This window comes from Mesoplodon mirus (assembly GCF_964341445.2).
Source record: "Mesoplodon mirus genome assembly, chromosome: 17".
NCBI classification, from domain to species: domain Eukaryota; kingdom Metazoa; phylum Chordata; class Mammalia; order Artiodactyla; family Ziphiidae; genus Mesoplodon; species Mesoplodon mirus.
In genome coordinates this window covers 8,890,060-8,904,473 of record NC_138993.1, presented here as the reverse complement: position 1 = coordinate 8,904,473, position 14,414 = coordinate 8,890,060, and the positions used below count along the sequence as shown (strand labels likewise).

The following is a 14,414-nucleotide window of genomic DNA, read 5'->3' as shown; positions in this document are numbered from 1 at the left end:
GTGCTCTGCAACAAGAGAAGCCACCGCAATAACAAGCCTGTGCACCGCAACGAAGAGTGGCCCCCACTCACCGCAACTAGAGAAAGCCCGTGCACAGCAACGAAAACCCAACACAGCCCAAAAAAAAAAAAAAGAATATCTAGGAAGGTGTCAACACAGCTGAAGGGGGATGAGGGACAGCGTTCTGGGAGGTGAGAGTGGTGAAACCAAGTGCTGAGGGGGCCTGGCACAAAATAATCAATACATGGAAGGCTTTTGTGCTTAAGTTGAGACATAGTTGGGCCTTTACACTTGCTTTCAGATAAAATCTATGGAACAAGGTATGGAAGGAGGAACGAGCAATGTCATACTGAAGGAATAAAATATAAATGAACTTGGCTAAGATGTTGGAGAGTGGTAAAGACTGAAGTAGGAGGTGAAGGCTTGATAGCTCAGTGAACTGCAGAAGATTATGATTATTTGTCTAGTAATCACTAATATGAAAAACATTTTCTAGCAATTTCTTTAAAATTAAGTAGCACAGAATGGGATGTAAGTTGTTTCCTTGCAATATTGTAGAATTGCTTTTCATTAAGAATCGAGGTTTAAAAAGCCTACTTTCAAATCACTAGTTACCAAACTTGCCTATTAGTAGCTCCAATGAGTCATAAGGAAGACAAATTTTAAAATATAATGTTTTTCAAAAGCATCAATAAAAAGCTACCATTAAATACACTGTGTATTACCTATTTTTTTCACAACAGAAACTACAAATCCTATTAGGTCCACCTCAGAACAAGGTGGCTGGAAGTCTGGATCCAATAATTTGTTGAAGTGAAGCGGCTCCCTTGGCTGATAAACTTGTAATAGTATTTCATCTGAAGCCTACAAGAAAAAAAAATCAGTATATGTAGATTCAATAAACAAATATACATCTATCAAAATTGAAAAATCATGATGAAAAGTTTATACCGGTAGTTGTTGATACTGTGTTTTTTTTGTTGCTGTTAACTGTACGTTAGCTCTTTCGGATTTACTTTTAGATTTTGATGCTGCAAGATGATAGATTCTGTATCTCTTTCCCTCTGTTAAGAGAGAATATAAATCTGATGATGGACGCCAGATACTCAACACAACTAGAGAAAGAGGAAAAAGACACAATATAAGAAATTATAATCATTGAGAGTCTTGTTTAAAAATAAATACTGAGGACAATAAAGATCTAAGGGTTATATTATCTTTTGTGGGTACTGGTAGCCCATTTTTGCTCCTCTTAACATTTTACCTACCATTTGAAATAGTTTTATTAATAATAATTTTTTAAACTTAAAATTGATAAAAACAAAAACTTTACATACTGACCTGAATCTTTTTCCTTTCTCTTACAGCTCATGATACGCAGCTTCCACACAGGTGTAACGTCTCTTGGTAAAATCTGTTCCCCTTGCTCAGCAGACTCCATAGCCTTCCTGAGTTCCACATGGATCTGGGCTTGCTTCTTATCATTTAACGTCTGTCTGTGATTATTCAAGGCTCTTAACTGCTCTTCACTAAAATAGCCCTGTGGCCATTTAGTACATTGAGGCAGATGATTTTGGAATAAAAAGCAAACAAAACAGAAACAAACCACCTCATCTATTGCAAATGAATCTCTTTAAATGGGGGTCAAAATACAACAGAATTTAGTTCACTTTAAGGATGTGACAATATAAAAATTGAGATTAATGTACTCAGCTTATCACATAACAAACATTTTCAAGTGACAAACAGTTTACTAATCTTTGTGACAAGTTTACCTAGGGCGGGGCTTCCCTGGTGGCGCAGTGGTTAAGAATCAGCCTGCCAAGGCAGGGGACACGGGTTCGATCCCTGGTCCGGGAAGATCCCACATGCCGCAGAGCAGCTAAGCCCGTGCACCACAACTACTGAGCCTGTGCTCTAGAACCCATGAGCCACAACTACTGAGCCTGTGTGCCACAATTCCTGAAGCCCTCATGCCTAGAGCCTGCGCTCCGCAATAAGAAGCCCACGCACCGCAACGAAAACCCAACGCAGCCATAAATGAATGAATGAATGAATGAATAAATAAATAAGAAAAATTTACCTAGGGCCGAAACAACCCTTACTTATACTCTAATAATCATAATCATCAACACTGACATTATAAATGGTTAACATCTGAATGCCTATTATATTTGAGAAATAGATCTGTGTGGGTAATGTATTAATTCATTTAATCACTACAATAATCCTATGAGGTAGGTACTATTCCTGTTTCCATGTGGTAGATGATGAAACTGAGGTACAGACAGAATAAATAATTTACAGAGGCATATAGGCAGGGGTTGGCTCAAGGGGATTCATTCTTATCCCCCTGTAGTATAATTTCATTAACTCTCTGGAAGAGTAGATCCAATTTTAAACAAATATGTACTACAAGCACTTATCTCTGCCTCTACATTTCTCTCCCAATCATTTAGCAAATTGGTGTTTGAACCTCCTGGGAACCTCACCCAGTATTAAAAAAAAAAAATCAACCAAAAATAAAAGAAATAGAAATCCTGACATATAACCTACTAGACTGTTGCTGACTTACCCATGTTAATACCCTAATCTATACTGAGAAGGGAGATTATGAAATCCCTGTGCCCTACAAAGGTCTTCCTAAATAGGCAGTGTTTAGGTTAAACATGAATTAAAAAAACAATATGTGATTTCAGAAGTCCCACAATACTAAACATTGTCACTGAAAACAAGTCCTCTTAACAGGGTATTTTAGAAATTGTTGGCAATTTTTCCCTCTGAGAATGATAATGATACCTTTCAGTGACTCTCATAGAATCACATAAACTTAGAACCTTAGAGATAAGCTACTCTCAGGCTTTCCCCTGGCAGACGGCAGAGAGGAGGTCTGAGAGAGAAATCACCTGTCCAGCTACACAGGGGCAGAGCCAGGTCTAGAACTTAGTCCTCCAACTCTCATTCTGCCCCCTTTCTCCTTATAAGTAAATTTTATAGAAGGAAACCAGAATAATATTTTGTTAAATTTTATGGATGAAATTTAAACTATCTTCATAAGCTTCAACAAACATAAAGACATAGAGGCAAATAATTTCTCAGGAGAGCATAATAAAGCCTTACAGACTGTAGCAAGTATACTCACAGGCTTGAAAATCAGACTCACGTCCCACAGGGAGAATGTGAGTTGTAACATTTGGGAATATAAGGGAATTCTGTTCAGAATAGCACTGCTCACTCTCCGAGTAGAGTATTGTTTATTTTGAGGTCCCATTATTTAAGAAAGTTAAGGTTATATACAACATTTATTGTCATTAAATAAATGAGATTAATCAATAAACTGTTTTCCTAAAATTTCCCCTCTCCTCCCTATTTAGCAAACTAATCCTAGAATTTGCATTAATTAGATACCCAGGTGTCTAAAAATTTAGGAAGTAGCCTACCTTAATGTATGAAATGATATTCTAATAATAACATTTACACAGAATTTTGTAACAGTACACTTTACATACATTATCCAATTTGATCCTAAAACAACATCTTTTGTGCCCATTTGATAGTTCTTTTATATCCAGTTTGCTTAGCTAATCAATGGTTGAGCCATGATCTAAAGCCTATGCTATTTGTAACACAATTTCATGCTTCTGGAAGTTTTCCACCTAAGTATCCTTAAGGTAGAGGATTATGAAATAAACTCTAGGTAGGATCTGAGAAAGAGCTGAGAACATGGAAACTGAGACAGTGCTCTGAAGGTACTTGTTTTACCTTAAAAATAAGCAAGTTTTGCCTGCATTTTAAACCATATTTAATATATAAATTATTTAACCCTCTCCTCCTCTATTTGGTACAGAAGTAGAAATGTAGCACCCTGGTTTGGTACATCACTGAGGACCCCATCACTGAGGTACACATCCCTTGAAGAAACACAGCATTTCAACACAGTGCTTCCTGTAATGGCCAGATGAGTGACTATAGCTTTCCACCTTGAAGGATGAAGATTAGCCTCACTGTAGGCCAGCTTACTCTCTCACCTCAAGGTAACTTGGGTCTGGTGAATCCTTCACAGCTTCATAAAGTTCTGCACCATCTTGCAGAGCACGGACTTGCTGTCTTGTTAGTGCACGTGATGGTATACATCGTTCTGTTATATTTTCTAGGAAAAAAGCAACACTAATTAGCTAAACTATAAATTTAAGAACACTGAAAACTAGAGAACTCAACAAAAAAAACACCCAAAGAAGGAAGGTTAAAAATAAACCCCTTATCTGCTAAAAGTTCTCCAGGAAAATCTGAAACTAGTCTATTCATGGTTTAATAAGTTCTCATACAAAGAGTTTACTTCATTAGAGCAATTTGTAAATTTCATAATTTACATGAAATTTACATGATTTACATGAAAGTGATTTCATGTAAGTAAATGATTTCATGATTCACTTAATTAAGAGATAGTGATAATTTTAAGCAAATCAAATATTGAGTCCCATTTTCCTGCAGATTTATTTAGAACATGAAGTTAAACAATAAAGAAAATCATGAGATCCACCTCCTAGAGTAATGGAAATAGAAACAAATGGGACCTAATGAAACTTAAAACCTTTTGCAAAACAAAGGAAACTACAATCAAGACGAAAAGACAACCCTCAGAATGGGAGAAAATATTTGCAAACAAATCAATGGACAAAGGATTAATCTCCAAAATATATAAACAGCTCATGCAGCTCAATATTAAAAAAATAAACAACCCAATCAAAAACTGGGCAGAAGACCTAAATAGACATTTCTCCAAAGAAGACATACAGATGGCCAAGAAGCACATGAAAAGCTGCTCAACGTCACTAATAATTAGAGAAATGCAGATCAAAAACCACAATGAGGTATCACCTCACACCAGTTAGAATGGGCATCATCAGAATATCTATAAACAACAAATGCTGGAGAGGGTGTGGAGAAAAGGGAACCCTCTTGCACTGTTGGTGGGAATGTAAACTCATATAGCCACTATGGAGAACAGTATGGAGGTTCCTTAAAAAACTAAAAATAGAACTACCATGCAACCCAGCAATCCCATTACTGGGCATATACCCAGAGAAAACCATAATTCAAAAAGACACATGCACCCCAATGTTCACTGCAGTACTATTTACAATAGCCAGGTCATGGAAGCAACCTAAATGCCCATCGACAGATGAATGGATAAAGAAGATGTGGCACATATATACAATGGAATATTACTCAGCCATAAAAAGGAACGAAATTGGGTCATTTGTAGAGACGTGGATGGATCTAGAGACTGTCATACAGAGTGAAGCAAGTCAGAAAGAGAAAAACAAATATCGTATATTAACGCATATATGTGGAACCTAGAAAAATGGTACAGATGAACCGGTTTGCAGGGTAGAAATTGAGACACAGATGTAGAGAAAAAACGTATGGACACCAAGGGGGGAAAGCGACGGGGTGGTGGTGGTGGTGTGATGAATCGGGAGATTGGGATTGACATGTATACACTGATGTGTATAAAACTGATGACTAATAAGGACCTGCTGTATAAAAAATAAAATTAAATTTAAAAAAATCATGAAGAAATGCAGAACATAAAATTTTCTGCAATAAAAAAAGGTAGATAAAAAAAGTAAAATTTCAGGTCCTTTAAGCATAAAACACTTATGATTTTTATTATTCAAATTGATGCCACAGGGAAAATAAGCTCTAGTTCCAGGTATAAAAACATAAAGATCAACAACTACAACAGCAAAGATGCAAGTTCTATAATGTAGATAAGGACACAGAGGAAAGAGAATGACAAACGGCTTGAGGAGAATAATTTGATAGCTCTTTCCCTTGTTGCTTTTTTTCCTCTAATACCAAAAATCGATGCTACAAATACTTTAGTACTAAAGCTTATGGGCCAGTTTAATTAAGACTTCTGAAAAGTGCTGTAGGTATGTAATGTTTAATTGCCTAAGACAATTTGTGAGGATCTAAAAAAGCTCACTATGTTGAATAAAGATGTTTTGGGGCCAATTCAATGCTTATCTTTTTACCTATGTAATATCTATTTTTTCAAATCAGAAAAAATCCAAATTCTGAATTAGAAAAAAAAATCTATTACTCAAAATAAAGACAATTCACCCAGTTAGAAGCCTCTAAAACTCTGAAAAAAAGATCTTGTAAGTACAACTCATTTTACCTTCATGCTCTTCAAATTCTGCTTGAATTTTAGTGAATAGGACTTCCAGTTTCTTTTGTTGGGCTTCTGCATATTTTGTTGCTTCCTTTTCTTCTTCTCTTTCATTGCGAAATATGTATAATCCAGATGATGTCTTCTCCATCCACTGTAATAATGTGTCAAACAGAAATACAGGGTAGGGAGCAATCATTCAAATTAATTGTCTCTAAAGAAAGAAATACAGAGTAAGTTTCAAGAATATATCATACCTGTATAGGGTATGCTCTTTGAATAATTATATCAATACAACCAACATTTCCTCCATCGCTGAAAAGTGATGACAAGGGAAGAGGAAAAGGTCTAGGATTGGAAAAGAATCCGAGTTTGGCATACCAGCAAGCAGGCCGAGTGCTGTTAGCAGAAATCTGGACAAATTAATAAATCGATTTATAAGTTAAATATATACCTATATTCAATTCTATTTCAGATTTTATAATAATTTTCCTTCTTTTACGGCTGACACCAAATCACCTCATTGTGAAATTTCAGAATGATGGAGACAATCTTAAAAACGTCTTAAGAACAGATCACATAGTAAAGGACTGGGAATAAGACCAGCACTGAACTTAACAGAAACTATACCAGAAGCAAGAAGGTAATAGAGGAAATGTCTTCAAAATTCTGAAGGAATTATAATATTTCAACCTCAAATTCTATATTCAGCCAACCTTGTAAAAGTATAAAAAAAACCCAGCATGTTTCCTTTCTCAAGAAGCCTCTGGCGGTTGTGTGCCCTTAAAGCTAGGGAATACATCTAGAAAGGTATGGAATCCAGAGTATAGGGCTTCTAACACAGAAAGAGGTGAAAATAATTTCAAGAATAACTGTGCAGCATACATAGAAGATAACCACTTCAGAACTGAGCAGGAACATGGAGAGATCCAAGGAATCTCCAAGAAAAAGAAATGGAACTGATAAAGGTATTTTAACATAGACAATTTTTATATGGCTCCTGTGTGGGAATGAGTTGGTAATAAGGATAAAGAAAATTAAGAAAAACAAAAAAGACAAGACAGTTAATAACTCCAGGGAAAGCAGTAAGTTGTAAAGAAAGGAAATGTAATCATGGTGTACTGTATGCTGAGTTGCAAAAAATATTTTTCATAGTCATTATAATATAAACATTGAATACTGACTTCACTCCTCATCTTTCATAGCAGGAAGCTAACAGTTAATGTCTAAACTGAAGGTGAAAAGAAGACCTAACAGTATCAGCAAAAGAAACAGCCAAAGGGATTGGAAGTGGCTGCCTTTGGGGAGCATGAAGGGGGGTTAGGCAGGGTTGCATCAGTGACTGCTTTTGTGGAGGGGGTGCTATATACCTTATTTTACTTGAGTTTTGAAATTATGCACATATACTGATTTGATAAAAACAAAACAAAAATTGAAAGCCAGTGCAACTTTGATATTCCAAGCAACATAAAAAAGCCTGTTTCAGCTTGACTAAAAGCAACCCAAGTTAATGACAACTCATCTCTTTAACTTAAAAATGATTGATTTATTAAAATGCTTTCCTGAATTACAGTGATCCAGAATACAACAGAAGTAAATTCTTTACAAGGTTACCCCAAAAGTGAATCTGAATGTGCAACATTAGCAGTCATTTCTGATAGCAATATTACAGACTATTCAACATGACAAAGTCCTGTTATCTAGGTTTAAATCTACATAGAGATGAAAGGTGTACTTTAGTCTTCTATATCCAAGAATCACTGAAATCTAATGTTCTAATCATACTGGAACAGAGATTTGGCCAAGTAATCACCGTGGAAGCAGAGCAATACTATGAGAACAACGTGAGGGCTATAGGTACCAAAATGAAACATCCGGTGCAAATTTACTCCTGCTCTTTAACTGCAACTGCATTATTTTAGCTCAGTAAATATCTCTGGCTTTCCAAAAACACAAATATTTAACTATCTGAGAAATATGCCACTTAAACTAATAACAGTATCAGTACATTTTCAAGAAATGAAGCATCCTTAATAGGCATAAGTAAATTAAAAAATTTAAATGTAAACTCTCTCTAGAATTTAACTGAATCAGTGACTGATTTTTAATTTACCTTTAACATAAGAGATTCTGGGGCTTCAAGAGGCGCACAGGCATCAGGAGAGCCCACCAGCTCTGCTCCGTGAATTATGATCTTCTGACCCACAGTTAGTCTACTGTTCTTTAAGAGAGCCAAGAGGGGAGGATCCACCTGGGCCTTAATAGCATACCATCCATCTGTAAGTTCGACAACGGCCACTTTGGTGGTATCCATACTATTAGTTTTACTGCTAGAAGTTTCAGATATATTTGTGCTTAATGAAATTATTTCAGAAACACAGAGAACAAGTGTTTTTGCAGCTGTGTCATCCCTTTCCATTATCTTCTTTATAGCTGATCTTCTGCTTCTATCAATTTCCATATCATACCTAAAAGGAAAAAAAAAAGAATTATTTTAGAAATTGTGGGTCTAGAACTTCATTGTAAAAAAAGTCACCGAATAATTGAGAATAAAAATTAAATATCTTTATTGAATACTGAGACTGAAGAGAATTTAAAATTTGGTAGCTGGTAATATATTAAGTTTTATACTGCTAAAATACGAATTAAATATTAAAACCCCCAAAATGCAAAAATGCTTTACTAGCAATCCCTGAAGAGCGGATCAAATTAGTAATTCATATTCTTCTCATGTGCCAAGAGGTTAAGGAGAGGGTGGGAGAAGAGGGAAGCATAGGGTGTATGAATGTGTGATTGCTCTTAAGTGGGGGCTGGAGGGTGACGAGAACTGCGCTATACAACTGAACAGCAGTGTGGGATGGCAGCTGTCACCAACAACTGGCTCTGATGTGCAAGTCACAGACAGCACAGAAGTCTGACCCATACAATATATGATTACATAATATAGCGCTTTAAACTTGCCTGTATTTGAGTTGAAGAAGTACCCTTTCTGGGCTTAGGCATCTATTAGCAAATTCTTTAGGAAAGGCAAATTCCATAGCTGCCAGTTTCCATATAATCCATCTATAATGATTATAGACCCAAACTCTAGAAATAAGTTTTGGATCCACACCTGGGGTGTCACACAGAGCTCTGAACAAATAAAGGTAGAAGAAGTAATAAAAACCAGGTAAGATGATATTGAATTCAATAACCCCGACTATTCTTTGCACAAAAACTAAATTGTACAAGATCATTCAATAAGTTTTTATGAGTTAACATAATAAATATTATAATTTTAGAAAATGACACGTATCAAAATATGCTAATAAAAATTTCACTTAACATGTTAGTCAATACAATTATTTCAACTGGAAAATGAGATCCTTACTGTAAAATAATTATATTTTAGATTATATATTTCTTATTAAAGAGATTGTTTTTAGAAATCACCTAAGAACTTCCTTCTCTAGTCCTGGTTCTCTTCTTGATATCTGCTCAAATCTACAACTTGAGCCCTTTCTGCTCAAATCTACAACTCCTCCTCCTTTCCTATTCTCACTCTCAGCACTACATAAACAGAAGTAATTAAAAGAGAACTTCCACAAACTTCCACCCTCCCATCTACCAACCACCAGCATCAGTACCCTTACACATTGCCTTCTTACTCTATTTTAAAAATTGTACCTCTCCTCACCTAACTCTCTCTTAACCCCTTTTTCCAGCTTTATCTTCAAAGTATTTATCACTTTTTAATATACTATACCATTTACTTATTCCCTTTTAAAATTTTCTTTCCCTGTCCCAAACTAGAATATATGATTTATTAGGGCAGAGATTTTTTTGTTTTGCTATCCCTAGTACCCAAGATAGTATCGGACACATAGTAGGTGCTCAATAAATATTTGTTGAATGATCAAAAACACAGCTTGAGCCTCAACACGCAGTTTGAACCATGCCCACCTGATTACAGAGTAATCACTCAACCTCTACACTATGCAGTCTACCTTATACAATTAAGTGATACAGCTGTTACTTTTCCAACTAGAATCAACAGCTGATATTTGTTATGTGGGACAAGTACCAAGATGTAAATAACATTCATGTTTTAAAATACTCCAAAAACGTAACAAAAATTTAAGGAAAAAATATTTTACCACTTTTCTCAAAACTATAAACTTTAGAAAGATATACCGAGATCTCAAAAATAAGGGCACAGGAGAAAGGTTTCCTATCTCTTGTCATTGGCATGAGGTAATACTTCCCTGATAGCAAACATTTAAAATTATGTTTGTATAAACACTAGAATCCTAAGAGGATATATAGTTCCTAAACTGTTGATTTTTTAGGGCACTGGAGTTTTCTAGTCACTTGGTGTTACTGATATTTAAGTATTTCTGTTTAACTTTATTTTTTATATTTTATATTTACTGAAATACACAATGAAAGAGAATATCCACACAAGTATACACACATGTGTGTGGGTTTATGATAAGGCCAACTCACACTTAACTTTTCTTATCAGTCTTTATTTTGTAAAAGCTATAAGAATAATGTCCTAATTTAAGAAAAACCAATTCACTAAATCCTGACAAACCAAAATTCACTTTTCAAAAGATTTCAACAGAATATCAAGTGAACCACATGTACTTAAAATGATTCAATGTATAAACTTTTGATTTCTAGCCAAATTTTTAAGTTCAGGAGAGATAAGGAAAGATAAAAAGGGACTTGTGAGGAAGAGAGAGATGATGGAACATATAAAAGTTAGTTAATACAAAATTTCTTTTTGCAGAGTACCTATAAAATTCTTCTTTTCCAGCCTTTCCATCATTGGAGGGTATGAGCCATCCACCATCAGCCAACTGTATTCCCTTTCCAGCCCATAAACTTTCCTTACCAAAATAATCCTGAGTGTGAAACTGAAAAGACTCTGCATTTTTGCTGTTAATTTTTACACAATGTTTAGAAACACCGTACCTATATAGCTGCACAAAATAAATGATAGAAAAATTTGATAATGAGTAAGAAACATCAAACAAAAGAATGTTTCACAGAAAAAAAAATTATAACACACCCAAACTGAATCTACCCAAAGTTTTTCATTTAAATATGAAAATATTCACTATAAAAATATGTAACTTACTTACTAGAAGCTAAAAAATTTTTACATAATATTAATGACCTATACATTCAAGAGTCTGCTGCACCTTTCCCATTCCCCTTGTGTACATGCCTCCTGCTACATCTGCCATAGGAAGTCATTGTGGGGATAAAAAAGTAATTTAATGTTTAAGAAAACCTCTTAAGTTAAAAAACTCTTGAAGAGGCCCAGACTCTCACCTCTCCATTGCCCAAAATTCCAACTAGATAGTACTACTGGCTTAATAAGAATCCTTTTAAAAATGTAAATGGATCTTAGCAGGTTCAGGGTTATGAGTCATTCACACTTTAAATTCAATGAGACTACTTTAACACCCAGCTGATAGAACTTATAGTAATAAAATGAATACATTTTGAAGGCGAAAGAGAAATTGTAATTTTGAAGCACTGATCACTTTAGTAGGATAAGGCAGCAGAGGAGAAGGAGGCTGTCACTGCAGGCTGATTAGGAAGCAAGATGATTTTACTCATGCATTTCTGCATCAATTTGTTTTCTTTAAACAATTTGAAGATGCCAGTTAATGAAATAAAGTTACACATTGCTATAAAAGCTATTAATTAGCATTATAGACAAAAGCATACCTGTTTATGAGAACATGCAGCGGGGACTCGGCCTTCTACTGCTACTTTCAGAGAGATTCTAGGCATAGTGGATGTTTTTGCAAGATACAGACTGCCTGGCTGTGGAAAAATACGTTGCCTTTGTTTCTTTTTAATTCGCATATCCTGTATATCTCTGGCAGTCTGAAGATTTGTAATTAAATCTATTAAAGAATAAATAATTAACAAAAAGTAAAATTGAATATAAAATTTAAAAGCACAACCCTTGTTTTATAAAATGATATATATCAATTTGCTCTAAGTTTAAATCTTAAGGGATGAAAAAAAGTTTCTACTTGATAAACGTTTCTAAAAGAACAGAAATAGATTATTTTTATTTCGAATTTGGAAGAAAATTAGTAGCCTGATAAAAATCATAATCCAATAATAGCTGTCCTAGACTGCATGTCTAATAGCTTTTTTTTTAAGAAGAAGAATGTCTACAATTAGCTACCTTTGAAAGAAAACATTAGAGTAATTTAAACTTAATCTTTGGACAGAAAAATCTAAAGCAGTACAAAAGGTTTTGAAATTAGTAATCATCATAAAAGGGGGAAAATCCTCAAGGTGTTATTTAATATAAGAAATATATATCTGAAAGGCAAAAATACGTCAACACAAATTTTCACACAATACCTAAAGGTTCTTCTTCACCCTTTGTGAAAAGCATAGTTGTTTGATGAATTTCACTGTCATTAACATTATTTTCACGATCACCAGAGCCATGTTCGTCTATGTTTTTTTGTTTTTGTTTGTCTTCCTCGAAATTAGTATTCCTGTTAACACACTGTTCATCTCCGTGAACATGCGATTTAGTTTTAAAAGGTGGGACAAAGATTTTCATTGGTTTGCCTGTAGTTATCGAGTGTCTCCTTTTTTCATTTCTTGGGGCAGGAACCTTACAAAGTGGCTGCCCTGAAACTGATAAACTGCTTGAAGACTTTTCCAAAGTCAGGTGTTCAGAAAAATGAGATTTAGATAGAAATTCTTGACCAGATGCAGTGAAATTTGGATTCTGCATTTCTCGCCTTTCCGTACTTGTGCTACAATGGGGAGAAAATATTTAAGCTTGATTATTTACCAGTAAATGTACATATATATAAATGTTTTGGAATATGTATTTTTTTTCGTAGACCCTCAATTGCTACATGGCAATCCTATTCTCGTAACCATTCTGCATTTCATCATGGTTGCCCTCCAAAACAATACCACACTCTCCAAGTCTGTAACTATCTCTCACACACTGACTCCCAGCCTTTGACTTTTCCACCTAAAAATGGCTGGACTGGTTTCCTTGAATAGACCTAGATGAGATCAAGTGCACAGGAATGAATAAACCTGTGTACTCCAAAACTTATTTTCACTGATTTTTCACTCCAATGTGTTTAAATATGAAGAATATTGTAAAAATGAGGCGTTTGCTTTGCAAGTTATGATCAAGACTTCTATTTGAATCCACATGGAGATATTTTGCCACTCTCAGTTAATGACTCTTTGGCCAAATCTTGAATCTGTCTTCCACTCACTCTCTGCTCTCTACCACATGTACTAACTAAACTAAGGCCTTTACTTCCTTACTAATCTCCTTGCAACATTTTCTCTCTGGTCTGTTTCTAAAACACAAATCTGGTTACATCGCGTCTCAAACTTCCAAAGACAAACTATCACCTATCCAGGTTTCGACTTGTCAGAAATGACATACAGGGGCTTCCCTGGTGGCGCAGCAGTTGAGAGTCCGCCTGCCGATGCAGGGGACAGGGGTTCGTGCCCTGGTCTGGGAAGATCCCACATGCTGCGGAGCGGCTGGGCCCGAGAGCCATGGCCGCTGAGCCTGCGCGTCCGGAGCCTGTGCTCCGCAACGGGTGAGGCCACAACAGTGAGAGGCCCGCGTACCGCAAAAAAAAAAAAAAAAAAGTAATGACATACAGGAGGCTTCCTTTTTGGTCCCACTCTCTCCATTTCTTTGTGTTTCCTCCCAGTCCTCACCCCACCCCCAGCCTGCCAAATCCCATGATGAAAGTCACACAACTTCTTACTGTTTCCAGATTTGGAATGCCCTCTTTAACCAGCATTCTTTACATTCCATCTAAAGTACTTTTCCTATTAAGCTTTTGTCACATAATTAAGCTGCCAATTTTTCTATGCTCTCACATCACTTTATTATATTCATTTTAGTATTTATAGCACAATAATTCTTTTCATGCCTGGCTCCAAGACAAGCAATCTGACTTGGACTTACATACCTTTTCATCTATCAACACAGTATAAATTAGATACTTCGAAAAGGTGCTTAATACCTGTTTGTTAAATGCATAAAACTATTTTCCCATCATATGAGAAAATTAAGGTAATATGTAGACAAGTAAGCATTTCCTTTATTTTTAATATTACAACCTGTTTTTGAAAATGAAAATTTTAAAAATTACCTGGATTTCTACATTCAAAACATGTATATTAGTAGCCTATTGAAAAATATATTCCAGAATACAGTTCG

General features: G+C 35.3%; 2 protein-coding genes across 7 annotated transcripts in view; one reads left to right on the top strand and one right to left on the bottom strand.

Moving 5' to 3' along the window:
• N4BP2L1 (NEDD4 binding protein 2 like 1) overlaps window positions 1-1,476 on the top strand; it is a 42,546-nt gene extending 41,070 nt beyond the window's left edge. For both annotated transcript variants that reach the window (XM_082602104.1, XM_082602102.1), the window contains one exon: window positions 1,368-1,476. Coding sequence is in view for 1 of the 2 variants with exons in the window: in XM_082602102.1 (XP_082458228.1) it covers window positions 1,368-1,374 (7 nt within the window). In the remaining variant the exon portion in view is untranslated. The remainder of the gene's footprint in view (window positions 1-1,367) is intronic.
• Window positions 1-14,414, bottom strand: part of BRCA2 (BRCA2 DNA repair associated) — a 54,637-nt gene that overhangs the window by 11,005 nt on the left and 29,218 nt on the right. For 3 of the 5 annotated variants that reach the window (XM_082602096.1, XM_082602098.1, XM_082602100.1), the window contains 11 exons: window positions 12,557-12,963; window positions 11,903-12,084; window positions 10,958-11,145; window positions 9,140-9,310; window positions 8,292-8,646; window positions 6,436-6,591; window positions 6,188-6,332; window positions 4,029-4,150; window positions 1,342-1,540; window positions 952-1,115; window positions 726-864 (listed from right to left, as the gene is read on the bottom strand). In XM_082602096.1, coding sequence (XP_082458222.1) covers window positions 726-864; window positions 952-1,115; window positions 1,342-1,540; window positions 4,029-4,150; window positions 6,188-6,332; window positions 6,436-6,591; window positions 8,292-8,646; window positions 9,140-9,310; window positions 10,958-11,145; window positions 11,903-12,084; window positions 12,557-12,963 — 2,228 coding nt within the window. The remainder of the gene's footprint in view (window positions 1-725; window positions 865-951; window positions 1,116-1,341; window positions 1,541-4,028; window positions 4,151-6,187; window positions 6,333-6,435; window positions 6,592-8,291; window positions 8,647-9,139; window positions 9,311-10,957; window positions 11,146-11,902; window positions 12,085-12,556; window positions 12,964-14,414) is intronic. The other 2 variants (XM_082602097.1, XM_082602099.1) reach the window with 2 other exon arrangements.